Genomic DNA, 18,986 nt, shown 5'->3' with positions numbered 1-18,986 from the left:
TTTTTTGTATTTTATTTAGAGACATGGTCTCACTGAGTTACTTAGGGCCTCACTAATTTGCCGAGGCTGGGTTTCAATTTGCAATCCTCCTGCCTCAGCCTCCCGAGTTGCTGGGGTTATAGGCATGGGTCACCGTGCTGGGCTCAAATGAATTTAATCTTACCCTTTATAAGTAACAGTTTAAAATATTTTAAGATGACAGCTTAGTAAAGTTTAATTGAAGAGATCTGAGTTATTTCACATTAAATATCGTTCGATCTAGTTATATTTTCATGAGTTTCTTAGTCAAGAAAAAATTAACATTCCGTTAATGAATTGTGTTTTCTATTGTTTTTGAATCCTGAATCTGAATGATTTAATTCTTTGAATTTCATGAAAAAAAAATAGTGAGAAGAATGCTTTCTTAGATGTCATACCAAATTATCTTCTTCTAACACACACTACTTTATACTTCACTCTAGAAATCAAGAAAACTCGTCTCTTTCTTTAGGAATTTTTATAGGGGCAGTTTAGATTAGGTTGAATCATTATTTAAGAAATTATGTAGAATTTTCAGTTTAGGAATTTGGTTCCAAATTCATGACCTTGCCACAATGCCCATTTTATATCTTTCTGTGTATTCCAGCTGGTCTCTTTCTTGTTTCCTAATCTTGTTTAGACATGACTTTAATTTGGCACTTGCTATTATTAGATTGACATCTCCGAATATGCTTCTCTCCCTCACGTAATCTCCTCCAAGGCAAGGATTATGTATCATTTTCTCTTTCTTCTCTCAGCAACCAGCACAATACTGGAACCTGATAAACCTTTCTTGAACTGAATGGAGCCAAAATGATTTGTATGAGCTATCTCCAAGTACTTTCTAATATTTTGAATATATTTATCAAGAAGAAAAAAGGGGAATGTTACATCTATCACTAGCTTCACATATTTGAAAGGCTAAAATGAAATAATGAAAAAGAGAGGGCAAAACTGGTTCTAATAGACATCTACAGAGTAGTTGATTTGGTTTCTTCATCTAGAATACTATCTTAGTCTGTTTGGTGTTCCTTTAGCAGAATATCTCAGACTGGGTAATTTAAAGTGAACAGAAACTTTTTTGGCTTTGAAGGCTGTGAAGTCCAAGATTGAAGGGCCACATCTGGTGAGGACCCTATTGCTAGGTGAAGGTATCACATGGTGAGGTACATCAAACTTGTAGGCTTAAGCCCTTTTACAGTGTACCTAAATCATTCATGAGAATGGAACCTTTCTGACCTAAACACCTCTCACTTGACTCCACCTCCCAACACTGTTGTATTGGGGATTAAGTTTCTAAAACATAAGCTTTATAGAAAGCATTCAGATCATAGCAAATACCCTTATAATTAAACTGTGTGATAATAGGGTTGACCTATACTCCTTTAAGGTGTTCTTATTCCTGAAAACATTCAAACAGAACTGGCTTGGTCAGTTGACAGAATGTTCAAATTCAAAATCTTGAATTTGATGGTATATAAATCATCAGTTTTCCAAATTCCAAGTTAGTTGATTTGCTTATTTTAGAATTTTTTGAAAAAAATTTAGAAGCAGTCGTCGTAATTTTGTGGGGAGAAGAGGTGGTGGTACCGGGAATTGAACTCAGGGGTACTTGACCCCTGAGCCACACCCCCAGCTCTATTTTGTATTTTATTTGGAGACAGGGTCTCATTGAGTTGCTTAGCACTTTGCATTTGCTGAGGCTGGCTTTGAATTCATGATCCTCCTGCTTCGGCTTCCCAAGCCTCTAGGATTACAGGCCTGTGCCATCACGCCTGGCATTATTTAGTTTCTAGGATGAACCTCATTATTTTCTTCACATCATTTAAGTTTATTTATTGAAAGCCCACTGAATAATAAAACATATTTTCACAAAGTTTTCTTATTTTTAGACAATATTCCTTTATTATAATGGAATCTGAAGCTTACTCTTATGGGCAGAGCACTGGGTTAAAAGTGAAGTACCTTGAATTCTGTGTACTCCAGTCTCTGCCGTTGAATAGGTGTGTGTCTGAAGGAACTCATTCACTCTTCTCTTGGTTAAATTATTGGGGGTGAAAAGTATGGAGCTTAGAATCCCTTCTTACAAACATTGGGATTCTAATTTGGCACTGGGAGGCATATTAATTCAGGCATTAACATTTTAATGCAGGAACAGTCAATGAGGAGGCATCTTTATTTTCAATTAAGTGATAATATCTTAGATTAATGCTTCCTAACTCTTATCCTTTGTAACATTTAAATGTTTCTTATTCTTCTTAAGTATATGATGCCCTTGGTGAATTTATGAAAAAAATTATGGGACAGGCCTTAAAAAGCAAAAATCATCATAAATTGCTCTTTGTCAATCTTTGTTGCAATGATTTTTTAGCAAAGGCCCAGTTATTCCCTCTATTTCCATATTTCATAAATAAAAGTAATTTACTAATTTATTTATATCCTAACTACTAGTACATAGTTGGCATTCAGTAAGTAGTATTTATTATAAGAAGGAAGCAAGAAATAAAAGACAAAGAGAGAGAGGGGAAAGCTAGTGATCCAACTTAGTATCCCTTGGAGGAAAAAGTGAAATGATTGATTGTCCAGAAAGAAAAGACCACAGAGTATATAAGTGAGCATATAGTTTCTTTCAGAAAGAATCTACTGTCAGAGCTTCACAGAAAATCTCAATCCCCCAAGATCAATCAGGCACCAAGTATTAGTCACAGGGCCCTTATGAGACCTGACAAATTGATTGAAAAAAATCAACTGTTGTCAATAATCTTTAAATTCTACAATGGAAAAAAATTCAACTCATTAAATTTAGAACCCTTATTTTAGGATTATAAGAAGCTTTGCCTTTGGAAAATGAAGACCCGTATGGTAAAATATTGCTTAAAAGTGATTCCTGATCTCCTCTCAACAGTAACAAATTAGGGCCCTGAAGTAGGCCATTTCCAGAGGTAACCCTCTGCAGCCTGTTTTTGCAGAAACTGGAGTAGCATTTGCTGAGAGCCATTGCTGCCAGGACAGAGTCAGAAAAGAGGTGTCTGGAAATTTTAATATTGAATGCTGTGGTTCGGCAAGAGAATCCTGATTTAGAGAGTTTGAATTTAATTAGCTAACCATAAAAAGATTAAGAATTGTAGCAGAAAATAAGTGTAGGTAGTTTCAAGATAGTTTCTCTTACTATGTTGCATTGATTCTTTTCCTAAAAATTAAGGTAAGTATTTACTTTCATATTCAATTTAACTCATGAGAAAGACTATTTAGTAGACTAAAAGATCACTAGAAATGAAACAGTAAACCCCATTTCATTATAGTTAAGCCAGAGAAAGTCTTATTAATTCTTACAGGTACATGATAAAAGTGAAGTCAATTTGTGTTATTTCTTATTTCTTATTTTGCCCAACTCAGAACATGGAAGTTTGAGTGGCTCCTGGGAGAATGTTAAACTACTCATTTTGTTTTTATAAATATGAAGGACTACCAGAGATAGCATATTCTTTTCCTAGTCCTTTAAAGCCTCAGTTTCTCAAAGGAGATTAAATATTTTATTGTTGTTATGTATTAGAGAACCCTAAACAGTAGTCTTACTGAAATTTCCTAAAATTGCTTAGAATGACCCAGATTTTCTATTCTGGCACAGAACATACAAACTTTACTCTAGCAGATTTGATTAGCCCCATCAGTTTGGGAATCCATGGTTTAAAAGAAACCCACCAATCCTTTATATACTCATTTAATACAATTTCTAAATCTTATAAACAGGAAAGTATAAATAAAATCATTTTAAGTTGAGAACTATAAAAAAATCCCAAATTCTCAGTATTTGACATATTTAAAATTTAATATTAAGCAAGTTGAATTTACTTTCTTTCTCTATTGGTGGGGCGGAGGGGGAGGGTGGAGTATAGTCAAAGTAGTAAGAGTTAGATGTATTGTCGGATTTCAATTCCTATTGTCCCTTGGGAAATTGGGACTGGGCACGCTGTTACATCGCCATCTGCTGGTCAGTTTATCCGTAGTCAAACTGCAACTTTGGGTCGGCTGGGGCAGAATTGTGCAAAATTCTAGAAAACACTGACTCAGAATAGAAGTACAGGAAATTCAGAAGGGAAGTCTTTTTCGAAATTACTTCCTTTGACAAAATTTACTAATAACGTTATTTTAAAGAGGCTTACAAAACAGCGTATTTCTTAGTAATGGTTTCTTTAAAAAAAAAAAAAACATTTATTTTTTAGGTGTAGATGGACACAACACAATGCCTTTATTTTTCTGTGGTGCTGAGAATTGAACCCGGGTCCCGCCCAGCCTGTGCTAGGCGAGCCCCGCTGAGCCACAATCTCAGCCCAAGTAATGGTTTCTTTTGAAGTTTATGAGATTTTCAAAATAGTAGGTTTTCTGATCACTTTCTATTTAAATTTAAGGTCTTGATACATGATAAAACAAAGTATTTTTTGAGGTTGTGGAGGAATACTTTCCATCATATATTTTGATTTACATTTTGCGCAAATTAGGGAAATGACATTGTTTTCGTATTTATTTAAAAAATATTTTACAAACAGAGAAATTGTATATGGTTTAAGTGAGGATAGAATTTCAGTGGTATTTCTACATTTAGTGGAAGCACCAGGTTAATAAGACATGTAGAATAAACCCATTATTATCTATGACTAAAAACAAGTTTGAAATAAAATGATGTCTCTTAAATGGAAAGGCAAACTTATTATTTCCTCCCATAGTACATCTGTTTGTTTAGGGCTGACTGACTAATCCTTGTAAGAAGTTGCTGAACTCCCCCCAAGTGCTGAAAACATAATTCTATTTTTAAAACAGCTGTAAGTAATCCTTTCTTCACACATATATTTTAACTGTTTAACAAAATGAATAATTATCTTTGTAAACTAATGATTTCTTAGGTCCAAGCTCAATAAGTCTTTCCCTTCTTAAGGTTATATGTTTAACTAGTGACAAATTGAAAAGCATTTTCAGAGTGCTGGTGAAAAAATAGTCTCTAAGAGTATGGAGTTTGGGGTCAGAGGGATTGATTTTTGTTTTGATTTTTTTAGATTTCCAAGCAGTATTAAATCTCAAATATATGACAATAGGAAACTTCAGAACTATAATCATAGCTGTGAACGCAGTCCGCTCATGGTGGTAGATGCAATAAAGTCCTGTGATGAAACAGTGAATTTTGAACTAATCACTTTGCCAAACCAGCTACAAAGTTGAAAATACATCTCAAGGTGAAATGAAAATTATAGTGTAGATAAAGCTTCTGACTAATGTCATTCATCTTTATTTTCTTTGAACCACTATTAAACTCAGCAGTTTGTTGTTTAAGTGCTAATGAAAAGAATACAAAAGGAATTCTGGAGAATGGTCCTTTTGATAGACTTTCTTCATTTTTGCTATACTTTGGTTGATTGCTTCACTTTTCTCCTGCACTTGCTCATATCATACTAATTAAGCAAGTTTCTCAAGCCAAGAAACTTGAGACACCAGCTATCACTAGCTTAAATATTATTGCTTTTATGTGCTTTTATATCTTTATCTGTGAAATAAATAATATCTACTTCTCAGGTATGTGTGAAAGTTAATGAGGAAGCAACTTCTGTATCATTTAGAATACTGCCAGGCATTTAATAGGCATCCAGAATTCAAAAAGTTTGGCTGTTCTCTTGGATGTCGCTGCTGAGCCCCTTCCACTTTTTTCCTGCATCTCTTCCCTCAACCTTCCATGGCTCAGCTCATGTGTTTCTTTTTATGATTAAGTCAACCAATATTAATACCTTACTACTTACTATAGCCTAATCTAATTTTACCCTATTTTAGTCCTTTTTTAATGTAGCAGTTGTTTCTCCACATGACTTTTAAAGAATGCTTTCAATTTCTGTGTTTTGATTAGTTGACAGATTTTTAAATTTCCTTCTCAGGGCAGTTTCTATGAAATGAGTTCTATTAGCTATGTTTAAAATGAAAGACAAAAGAATATCTATTTAGTTAATGTGGTGAAACTAAATGATTTGTAATGGCTGAGTAACTGTCATCAAGGTATATCTTCTAGCACTAATACTGGCTTTGGTGATATGGAGTTCAGAACTACTTAACCATAACTGTGGTGCTTATGGATGACCCTGTTACAGCTATTAATTTGGACTACAACATGTTGTGTCTTGTACTAGGGAGTCTACACTGTGTATTGATGTCAGCAATAATCATTTACAAATTCTTGCTTATGACCTGTCTCTAAGATAAGTCTTTAAACATTTCCTTATGCTATTAATAAAAGACATGAGACAAAAGATATGGCAACCAGCTATTAGACCTGGTGAACCTTTTGGCTAAAAACAATGGATATATGAACTTTCCAGTTGGTATTATATCTCTGAAACTTTTCCAGCTCATTTTATTGAACAGATTGTTCTTTTTATGTGGATGCAGTTAAGATGTATTTCCTAACCTTATGTGCATTTGGTAATCTTTTTTGTTTCTTCTCTGTATTATATGTAATATAATATGTTAAGGTACTAGTCCTTGCATGAAAGTTTATTTGTGGTTAAGAAAAAATAATTTTGACAGTGAATAGAGTAGTGTCTTTCTTTGTTTTACTTGCTTAATCAGTAGGGTTTTTCCCCCCATGGTAAGCTCTGTGGTTTTGTAGCTTTTAAAACATATGCCAGCATTCTCTAAGAAAGAAGCAGTAGTTTGCGTGTTTTACTATATTCGTGTCTTGTAAGCTGAAGTCTTTTTTTTTTTTTTTTTTTTGAGAGAGAGAGAGAAACATGTGTTTGGTGAGTTCATATTTCTTAAAATATACATGATTCTTCAGACTGGAATCTAATGAAACAGGACTCCCATTTGAAAGCCAAAGAGTTAAGGCTACAACAGAGGATAAAAGTGATCAAATGATTAGCCAGGGGCTAATAGAAATTCTGGAAAGAATGACAGATTGTATATTAGAAAGAAATCTGATCTCATATTCATTGAAGCTTTTTACAATGAAAGATCCAAAAGAAATAATAGAAAATTACTGAAAGAGATGAATGTCTGAAACTTTAGAAATGCATGTGGTGTTGGATTAATCCAAGCAAGAAAGACTGATGGGCAGATCATAAATTACATTGTGTTGGAAGTCTGCATTCCTTGTTTGAATATCTGTCTCTTTCTCTCTCTCCCAATCTCTCTCTCTTTCTAGTTTTAGGATAGTTTTGGAAAAAATCAACTCATGATTTTTATCATTGCACCACATGTGTATAGTTCTTTGGAATAGATAAAATATGGTAGAGACTCCAAATCCTTTAGTGGAGGAGGTTAATATAAACCTTGCTTCTGTTCTGTACTGAATTGAAGACATTTTTCATTATGAGAATATGAATAACATAGAACACGTTTTCACATCTAATCAGTTGTAGTATCCTAAAGTAAAAGAGTTTGAAGAAACATCTTAGTAGGTTTTAATCATCAGCTGCATTTCTTCTGGGGAAAAAGAAACACCCATGAACTGAAAAATATGTATATGCATATTTTTATTATAAAGAAGTGATTATTTAACCATTCTAAATTTTACTTTGCCATAGATGCATGTTATTTTACTTTAAAAAATGTGAGTGATAGTCTATCTTCATACAAATTCACATACAAACTAATGGGAGTCCTATTTTAAAGGTAAAGTGGTCGCATGGCATTGTAATCATGGAGAAATTCAGCTAGGTTTCTAATAGATTAATTGAGAAATGCACATTCTTCTTAAACTATTGAAGCTTCTCATCAAAATTTCCCCAGATTTTTATCATTCAGACTTGGCATTCATTTGTGTTCTTGGTTTTTATAGGTCCAAGGAGAAAGTGAAATGTTTCCTGAAATCTAAATAAGTAATAAAATTAATGTGCACACAGAGTACACTCTTTCTTCTTCATGAACATTTCCTCATTAGCTATTTTTTTTAAAACATATTCTTAATCTCTGAGGGAAGAGAGATTTTTGCTCTGTTAAACTGACGTTCTAACTCTAAATCAACCGCATTTTTTATACTTAATTATTTAAGCTTAAACTTAAGAATTTGTAGATAAATGAGTTCTGTATTCTATAGCCATGTTAATAATGGAAGGTTCATAGAATTTGTTTTTATGGTTATATCAGCAATAACATAATTATTAAAGTATATAAAAACTAGTTATTTCTTGGATCCTGTCAGATAAAATGTGAGAACTATTACTAGCTTCAGGTTCTGATTACATAATGCAGATGAGTAAAAGTGGAGTAAAAATTGGAAATTCTATAACTTTAGTTTATGTAATGCTTTCTAGTGGATCTTTCTAATCTGTTTCAGAGGACAATTTTGAATATAATTGATTGTTCTATATTTGCCTTATAATAACTTGTGTCCATAGTGTGGGGGTGGGTAGCAAATAGAGGAAGAGCAAGTGAGAGAGGGAACGAGACCTGCTGGAAGGGTGTTTCTCCCTAGTAACAAAGGAAAAATTATCAAAGTTATTGGCCTACTTGTTAAACTTCTGTTTCTATGTCAGTTACTAAACTAACCTCTGATGCCTTAGATGGGAAATAATGTGTAAGAAAGTTTTTGCAAAACTTCAAACAAAATTTTGTTTATAAAGTGGTCTATAATCAAGACCCTTTTTATCTAAATTTTTTGCTCTAGATTTGAAATATAAACAAAGAATACTTAATGTACTTACCCAATTATTCTTCTCTACAAAATTACTTATCTCTGTTCCTGGTATATATGTCTTTGGGGTGGTTCATAGTCTTTCATATGTCATCCCATCTCTAATGGACATCTGTGTTCCTGGAGAGATTACTCTTTAAATGGTTAAAAGTTATGGAATTTTAATAGAAATTCTTTTTTTTTTTTTTGCAGCTATGTCATCTTATCTTTTAATTATTAAAACAGAGCTTCCTGCTGCTATTTCAGAATTTTTGACCGGAGACTATAGTGGGTAAGACAAATATTTCGAATTGTGTCCATTCATTTATTAATTCAATAAATATTTATTAAGCTGTAGTGGCAAGTGAAACAAATGTATTCCTTGTCATTTAGACATTTGCAGATTAGGTGGGGTAGATAGTAATAAAGGAGAAAACACTCTGCATATATTTTTGTGATTACCCACTGCGTACAAAGCTCGGTAGTGTATTTGGTGAAGCACCAAATAAGTCCTTGCATTCCTTCAGGGTGTGAGAGAGGACAAGACAGGTCAGAGAGAACTCTTGGAGAAGAGTGAAGGAGAAATTTCTGAGGATATGAAAGATTGGGGTGGGGGCAGGGAGGAGATTAAAAGTACTGATAATAAAGGTCTTAAACACAAAAAAGTGAAAAATTCTGCTATCACTTCTCAACAAATCACAGTAACAAAGAATGTGAAGTTACAAACATATCTGTGTGAGATTTCTATTATACAGCATGATTAAAAAATTATTTATAAGGACTTGTTTCATTTCCTGTTTTTTGACATTAATGCGAGTAATACCAAAACACAATATACTTTCTCCTTTATTTAAAAATGTCTGAGTCCTATAGACTATATTGATGTATCTCTTTTTTATGGGAAAAAAAACAAAATTAATTATACTTCCCTTTCCTTATATAGAACAAGATTTTTTTTAAAAAAAAATGAACTTGAAAAGACAGAATAAATTCTTTTCATTGTCAAGTTATTTTATACAGTTTTCAAATCACTACATAAAACTCAGCAAGCTTTTAGGTTTATATATTTGGTTGGTTTTTTGTTTTGTTTTGTTTTTTAATATTTATTTTTTAGTTTTCGGCTGACACAACATGTTTGTTTGTTTGTTTGTTTTGTATGTGGTGCTGAGGATCGAACCCGGGCCGCACACATGCCAGGCGAGCATGCTGCCGCTTGAGCCACATCCCCAGCCCTATTTGGTTGTTTTGCCCCAGTAATTGCAGGGAATGTTTTCAAAATTTAGTTTTTAGCTTTGACAACATAGTTTCCATTAAGGAATTCTACTTAGACAAATGAAGATACATATTGGTAAGGAGGGTGTTTTTGCTTTAGATCTGAATAGGAATCATCAAGAAAAAGTGGTTGGAAAAAAGGTCATAAAAACCCTTAATATTTTCTCATCATAAGAAGATAATGTCCTTCTAGAGTACTTTATAGTTTATGAGGTTTACACATTCATTGTCACATCTGATACAATGACCTTGATTTATCTTCAGCTTTATATCATTACATTTTGATTTTATGCTTAGTTTGATAACTGATTTAAATAAGAAATAGTTATTTGAAATTCACTTTTGTATTTGCTTGTAAGAATACTGAGGATAGCTTCCAATATTCAAATTCTATGTGAGAAATTTATTTGATAATATAAAGCTAAGAATTCAAGGCAACATGAAGTAGAATGAAGAATGCTCAACCAAGAGGAATGAAGCATGTTCTATTCATTTCATATTAATAACTTCAGGCATTTAACTTCTTTTGACCATGTTACCTAACTTTGAGCCTTAGATTTCTTTACCTGGTGTCATAGGGTTACCAATATTGCCTTAACAAAAATTATTGTAAAATAAGATATTGTACAAATACATGCCTTTAAGCATATAATATAGCGTAAATGTGGAGAATTAAGAAATTTCATTGATAGTAACTGTATTGAAGATGTTCTTTCTTTTTTTGCTCAAACTGCCAGGAAGCTCAGTCAAATTTGAATATATCATCAATCTATGTTAATCCTAATAGTTGTCTGTCATATGTGTTTTCCTTTTTTTTTGGTCCTGAATTTGGTGACTTCTATTTATATTTTTTATTGTCATACGTCTTTATGGAAAGAGAAATGTAGTTTTAGAAACAAAGTACTATGTGGCAGAACTATTTGAATCTTAGGTCTTCTATCTCTAAACTGATCCTTTTATCAACTTCATTTTAAATCAATTGCTATTTACATTATTGGTTTTTTTCCAGTTTGTTTTAAATTTTTGTTTTAAAAATTAAAATTTATTTCTCCTCACTCATATAAGTAAAAAATAGTTAAAATGTTATATTTGTGTCAGAAACAGGTTTTTCAAAAAATGTATACTTCAAAATACTGTGGCTAGTTTGCATCATCTCTTTTATGTTTAAAATTGCACATAATGACCTCATGTTGTTTTCACCATAATAAATATTCACTTATTTTGAATTTCAAAGTCTTGAATCACTTAATAAGTGACTATATTAATTGGTTAAAAGACACCAAAATTTTCAAAGGTTAATGTGTAAAAATAGTTTAAGCAAATATATTATAGTCGACTTTACTATCTTTTAGGGCAGTTTATTTCTAGATAGAGTTAAATAGCAGTATTTTTTTCTATGAGGTCAATATGATATTGATAGGATTTTATTTTAGGGTTTGACTTACTATAAATTCCAATGAAGATCTTTCAGGCATACTTATTTCTGTGTTATCTGTGGGCTTGGCATAACCTTGTGACATAAACCTTTATTTAGAATTTTATACTCATTATATTCTAATTTCAAAAATTACTATTAAAAATCAGAAGCTATAAATACTTCTTTAAATTTTTTACATGAGCTCTCTTATTATTATAATAATTATTATTATTATTGCCTTTCAATTCTTAATACACCTTATACCACAATTTATCATATCTCTATATACAAGACATGTTGACACCAAATTCACATCTTCATACATGTATTTTGTGTAACAATGAGGGTCTATAAATACTTACACTGAGTTTTCATGATATATCTTTTTTTTAGAATAACTTATATTCTTTAAATCTATGGCTGTTAAAAGTTGGAAGCTCTCTGTTAACATTTAATGATCTTGTCAGGGGAATATGATTGACACAATTAAGTTGTCTTGCATTTGAGTTACATAATTGATATGGGATGTGAGTAAGATCCTAATTCAGAACATATGATACTCTTGTTCCATTCCATTCGAGAATGAAATTAAAGCAACTTATAAATAAATCTGGTTTTCATTAAAAAAATGGAAAAAACATCTGCATGCCAAAGCATTTACAATACTGCTAAGGATTTATACTCTATATTTCATACTTGTAACATTTTTATCATACAGGATTAAATCAACAGATCAAACAAGTTTTCTAGGAAGTATAAAACTTTTTACTCTAATTCTTTTGGCTTAAAGAGAATGTGTATTTAGATCATAGTAGGAAAACAGGAGCTCTGTTAGATAGATTAATATATTTTTCTAAAATCTTGGTTTATGAAAAAAATATTTAATATGTACTTTTTGAAATTTTATTGGTTTATATTTTTCAGGCTAAGACAATTGACTATGACCTATACTTGAAATCTAAACTAACTTTACTGTGTTATATCACTATATTGCCTTTATTTCTAATGAGCAAATGGTAAAGAAAGCACTCTCTTTACAATTGCCTTTATTTACATAAAATTAATAAGGATAAAAAATGATTAATGATAACCAATAGCCAAGCCAGGGATAGAAAAATTCTGTTTACAATAAAATCCTTTTCTCATAGAGAATTTAAAGTTCAGTCCTGTGAAAAGCATGATCTTGAAATAAATGATGTAGTATCTGAAAAGTACCATAAACTTATAGTAATTTTTGAAGACTAGAGAATATTTATTTCCATTGCTACTCTCAAAATCATCGTCATCCAGTTGCTGATTTCACAGACATAATGAAGCTGCTGAACCAGATGATCTCTTAAGTTTTTTTCAAGCTCTGACATTCCATAACTCTAATTCTGAGTTACTGTTGGGAAGAGGTAAAGTTATCTTCAGACCCACAGTTCAGTGCTTTGGTCAGTAATGTGACTTTTATGGACATATATGAATTGTGATCTGAAATAATATGAAGTAACTCTTGTTCAGGATTTCAAAGTGCTTCTTTTATCTTATGCAAAAGAGTCCTACTCTGGGGATTAGCATACTCGCTTTTGTACAATTCTTCCTTCATGTCATTTTGTTTTGTTTTTACTTTTGAAGAGTCCGATTGGTTTATAATGATTTTTTATTTTATTTTATTGTGGTAAGAACACTTGACATATGAAATATACCTCTTGACAGACATTTAAATATACAATGCAGTATTGTTACCTATCAGGGACAGCAGAACTGACAGATGGAGTCTGCACCAGTGCTCCTTTGGGCATTTTTTTTTTCTCCTGTCACTGCAACTGTCTGAGTCTGATATAGAGCCTTGGGCTGTTTGCCACTTTCAGAAATTTAGTTGCCAGGTGTTCCTCAGTGAGAGATATTTTGAAGTTCCAATTTTAAGAGTGACTAGAAAAGAGATATGTTGAGTATCATTTCATATTGGTTTTTTTTCATTTCATGTTGTTAATATGTGTATTTTCTTTGTACTTCCTGCATACAAAGGATTGAGGGGCACTTGCACATGTAGCAAGCATAGGTTCAGGTATGTGACTACTAAAAATACTTGTGCATAGGTTATCTCTTCTGGCACATGCATGTCCTAAGGACACAAATTAAGGTAGGTAGGGAAGGAAAAAGTATGATCAAAGAGGAAGTGGTGGCACCCAATAGGACTGATTCAAAGTACTGTGGAGAGGAAGGACTTTCTCATAAACTAAGATGTGAAGGATGTGCACTGAATCATAAAGTCCATATTAGAAGCCAGAGGTTGAAACCCAGGTAGAAGAAAACACTTTCTTAATTTAAAATGAAAGTGGATGACTTTGGCTACCTTTTGAGAGTGAAAGATGATGCATTATTGCAAAGTGAATTCTAAGATCATCTACTAAAGGATTTGAAAAAATCCCTGTTGCCCTTTGATACACCCAGTTCCCATTTTAGCATGGATTTTATTTTATTACTGTTGTGCATGTGTTTGGGCGTGTTATGCTTCATTACAGAAAATTTAGAAAAGTGTACATTGATAAATTATAAATAATATTATTGCTACCTAATTTCTAATCTTCTATTTTCTTTGAATTCTCCCAGCTCTTTATAGTTAATAATCATATAGTTTGAATTCATATCATTAGCATTTTCCATTTTACTAGGTTTTTTTAAAAGCTGCATAACATTCCATTAAATATACTGTTATAAACCTAAATGTTGAGTACATAGAATTTTCTCCTGTTTCTTAATGTTATAACAGTGTTGCATTCAACAACTCTCTTGCTAGTGGAATTGTTTCTGGGTTAGATGGTTATGTTAGAATAGATTACCACTACATTTTTATTGTACTTGCTACATATTGACAGTTGTTTTTGAGAGGAGACTACTAATTGACAAGATCAGTAGCATGTGTGATGGACATACATCATACACACATCCTTCAATATTATCTTTTAATCATTGTACTAGTTTAATTTTAACAAAGTGATTATTTAATTAAAGCCAGTGATTAGATTTTTCTGCATATATATTCACTAGTTATATTATTTTTTAGTTCTAGTTGAACACAATACCTTTATTTCATTTATTTATATGTGGTGCTGAAGATCGAACCCAGGGCCTCGAATGTGCTAGGCAAGAGCTCTACCACTGAGCCACAACCCCTGCCCATATTTCATTGTCCTTTACATACAAATCTGTTAAGGTCTTGGGAAATTAAGTTTTAAAAATTTCTATACATGAATTTTATATTGAGAAATTTATATATATATATATATATATATATATATATAGAGAGAGAGAGAGAGAGAGAGAGAGAGAGAGAGAGAGAACATACACACACATGCAAACAAGAAGAAAATAAATATTGCTCGTATTGCTACCATATAGAAATATCTACTTTGGGTATTTTAAGTGTATCGGTTTGGCATTTTAAAAATGAACATCCAGTTTTTATTGTTGATTTGCAGTGCTGGATTTTTGTTTTTAATGAACAAATACATAATCACACTAACTGATCTTTTTTCCCTCTCATTATTCTAACATCTTTATATGTAGATTGTAATATTTTCTGAGCTGGTAGTTCATTCCCTATCCTGAAACTTTGGAAAAATATAGAAAACTACAAAGAAGAAAAATTACCCATTTTTCTACCATCAAGAGAAAATGGCTAACAATACACTATACTTCCTTTCAATTTTTAATGCATCCATATTTTTTTGAAAATAATATCATGCTATACACACACACACACATATATACACATATTATGTTTAGTGAATATTCAACATATTGTTATTTCAGAATTGTAGTGGTGTTAGATGTTTGTTTCCAGTTTTTACCATTTTAAATATTTTCAATAAACTTGTACAAAAATCTTTGTTCTGATTGCTTCTTTATTTTTAATAGCCTTTTTTAAGTGGTAAAGTGTTCAATTATTTGAAAGCTCTCATTATCTATGCAAATTTTCATTCCATAAAGGTAATTTATGTAGTTTATACTTTTACCAGGTTTTTGCACACCTCATCCCTTCTCACTACTATTGACTATTATCTTAATTTTTTTAAGGATTGTAGTTTATTTATTTTTTAATATCTTTATTTTTATTTATTTATTTATTTATTTTTATGTGATGCTGAGGATCGAACCCAGGGCCTTACACATGCGAGGCAAGCACTCTACCACTAAGCTACAACCCCAGTCATATTATCTTATTTCTAAGCAGTTATAATTTTGGTGGTTGAAGAGCGGTAGCATTTTTATAATGGCATTCTATTCTAAGATAATCATCTGAAACAGAAAAAATTCTATCTGCATGAGAACTGTTGAATGCAATACTGATATGAAACAGGAGAAAATTCTATATACCCAATATTTAGTTTCATCACAGAATATTCAGTGGAATGTTATTTTGGTAATTAAAAATTATTTTTGTATATTACCAAAATGTAAATTCATTAATAAGAATAATAAGATCCCATAAGAACATTTTAACAAAAGGAAGTAGGCCTTTCGTGATGGTTGTAATATATGTGCACACACATCTAAGAACAAACTCTGGAGTTCTATGGCTAAAACAGAATTTTTTCCCTAATAGGTCGTGGTATCTGGATGGACAAACACTACTAATAATTATTTGTGTTGGCATAGTGTTCCCTCTTGCTCTTCTTCCCAAAATAGGTAAGTCTTTATGGAAGAGTACATAATTTGTTTAGAAGAGAGAGAAATATTAAGAGGCTTTTAAATTTCATAGTACCATATTTTTAGCAGAAAGGTGGTGGTGGTGAATAATTTAAATTTGGCCTTATTTTCGGTTGTTCAGCCTTCAACCCTGCCTAGTTAACCTATTACTTGGTTTGCAGTAGTATTTTGTCTGCCCCACTAAAATAAAATCTTTACAGCGGAACATTAAAGAGCAGCCTTTCCTTACAGTGTACCATTAGTGGTAAGCCAGTTCCAATTCTGCTGTACAGAGCTACATAAATGATCTGTGACAGATAGTTGGAATGTTGTTATTCTGAGCCTTAAGCCCCAGATACCAAGCACTATAATAGAAAACATGCCCAAGATGTATAGCTTTAGCTGTACGTTTAGGATCACTTTCCTTATAAATTGCTTTTTATTTTACTGTTATTTTACAGGCTTTCTTGGCTACACAAGTAGTTTATCATTTTTCTTTATGGTGTTCTTTGCTCTTGTGGTAAGTTTAAAATATAATGCATTGCTTATCTCCTCCCTAAAATTGGACTCATGTTAATGATTTTTTTTCTTTTAAGTCTGTTTTGTGCTGGGAAGTTAGCCCATTCCATTTAGTATGTTACTAAAAGCAGTTTTGTTCACAAAAGAATTTAAAAATTTTCACAAAATTATCTCCTTCGTTGCATTCATTCTAAAGAAGCTTAGCTGGAGTAGAATCTCAAATTCTGTATCACCTACTGTTAACTAGAGAGAAGAGCACACCAATTTTGTTAAAACTCTAGATGGAATAGAATTCTTTGTGTAGGTGTATATGTTTATTTATGTACAACACTGTGTGAAGAAATAGTCGGCTCTAATCTGTAAAGTCAGTTTGGTACTAGTCATCTTAATTTTGAAATTTTGTTTGATTGATGAAACAAGAGTTTCTAGGACTTTACCAAGGATATCTAATAAGAACCAGGTTGCTTGAATTTTTTCCTCTCTACCCTGGTTATTCAGTATAAATAAGTTCTTATGAAAATAGTACTGGGAATAAATATTATTCTTTATATGTAGAATATAGTCTTTCTTATTTTAAACTAGTCACTTTTATTATAAAAGGAAAATATCTGATATTAAATTTAACTTATTTTGATAGTTATAAAATAATATAAAGATAAAATAGAATTTAAATTTCTTCTTTCCTTTTTATTATTCTAAAGCAGATCTTAAACATTTTTATAAAGATAATATCTTCATGTAAAATTTTTAAACCCTTTTTTTCTTTCCATAGCATTTTATTCCACAGTCAGTATCTAAATAGTAAACATTAAATAGGATTTAACATTTAGCTTCCCCAAGAATATATATGCCCAAATAATCTCTTCATAAATTTGGTTAAACTTCTCTTTGTTATTTACTTATTAATAGAAGGCAGATGTCATGCTATAAGCAAGACAACACATCAATAGTTAAACCATATTACAGAACCAGATTTCAAAACTGTCAAAACAGTTTCGGGTGCATTGCCTTTAGCTTTGGTTAAACCATCTTCTGAGACACAGGGATAAAATAGCATTAAATTACTTTAATGAAGTGGAAATGACCCTGATTTCACTGTATATAGTAATTATTTTCCATGAATACTCTTAAATCTGAAAGTATTTGATAGTGTTTACATTTACTGAATTTACCAACGTTAAAATCATCCCTCCTATAGTTGTCTGACAAATAATGAATTGAACATACACTTTGTATGCTCTATATCGAAGAGAGAAACAGTAACTATTTTCATCATAAGTTGATTGTTGGGAAGCCTCTGCATAGTTAGAAGTGCCCTGCATAGGAGCTGGCATTGTGGCTCAGTGGTAGAACGTTTGCTTGGCATGTGTGAGGCACTGGGTTCAATCTTCAGCACCACATTAAATAAATAAATAGATAGAAAGATAAACAAATAAATAAATGCATTTTTTTAAAAAAAGAAGTGCCTGTGTATGCAAATGATGAATATATAGGTATTGAAGAGAATCAGTGTAGGTAACAGTGAATTTTTTCCCTTATAGATAATTGACAGTTCTCATTATGTCAGTAGGATATAGATAATTGACATTTCTCTTTGCATTGGTAGGAATAATTTAGTTTTCATAGTCAATAGTTTGAAGTAAGTGAAATGTATTGATATGATATGTCTACTATAGTTTTCATTTCTGTCATGACAAATACTCTTTAATTCAATACAGATTTCTGCTGTAACTGTCATATAGAAATACTACCCTTATTCTGTATTTATTGTAATGCTTTTACAAACCATTTGCTCAGATTTTTACCTATGGAAAGTTTAAATTTGGTCTACAATGGGATAATGAGATGCACTCTAATTTTTTTAGTGGTCTTTTTTGTTGACATTTATTATAGATTCAAAAGTAAGTATTAGGTTTTGAAATAGCAGTTAGGAAAAATACATGCATATATATTAACCCATATTTTTTTAAATATGACATAAATTTTTCCCCCTCTAAAATTTTTAAAAATAAGTTTCACTTTAGCAATGGCTTGGAATGACAGAAACCAAATGGATTTACCATTTAAAAAAAAAAAAAAAAAGAACTACCTTTTTTTGGTCCATCTTAGTACACAAATGGATTACCACTCTTCAAGTTTTTCTCTTAAGTACAGATTAGTGTTTTAAGTAGTATTAAGTGTTTTAAGTAGTAAACCAATAGTCAAATAAATAGCATTTAGAATTAAATTATTTTCTTCTATTAAGCACTATGTTAGGTATGAATGATAGTGTATGAAAGTTTTGCATGGTCACTACAATCTAGTCAATCTAGTAGGGGAGATCAATCAACATAGGAGGAAAGATAAGACTAAGTTATTAGAAAACACCGTAGGTATTACCTAATGAAATACTGATTTATTTGCTTCAAAGTAGGAGTCACAAGAGTTGAGAGAAGA

General features: G+C 31.6%; 1 protein-coding gene across 1 annotated transcript in view; it reads left to right on the top strand.

The window, feature by feature from the left end:
* Positions 1 to 18,986, top strand: part of Slc38a6 (solute carrier family 38 member 6) — a 56,458-nt gene that overhangs the window by 24,431 nt on the left and 13,041 nt on the right. Inside the window, exons 6-8 of the mRNA XM_026385172.2 lie at positions 8,882 to 8,960; positions 15,949 to 16,031; positions 16,493 to 16,551. Coding sequence (XP_026240957.2) covers positions 8,882 to 8,960; positions 15,949 to 16,031; positions 16,493 to 16,551 — 221 coding nt within the window. The remainder of the gene's footprint in view (positions 1 to 8,881; positions 8,961 to 15,948; positions 16,032 to 16,492; positions 16,552 to 18,986) is intronic.

Source organism: Urocitellus parryii, chromosome 6 (genome assembly GCF_045843805.1).
Source record: "Urocitellus parryii isolate mUroPar1 chromosome 6, mUroPar1.hap1, whole genome shotgun sequence".
In the NCBI taxonomy this organism is placed as follows: Eukaryota; Metazoa; Chordata; class Mammalia; order Rodentia; family Sciuridae; genus Urocitellus; species Urocitellus parryii.
This window is presented reverse-complemented; position numbering and strand designations above follow the sequence as displayed.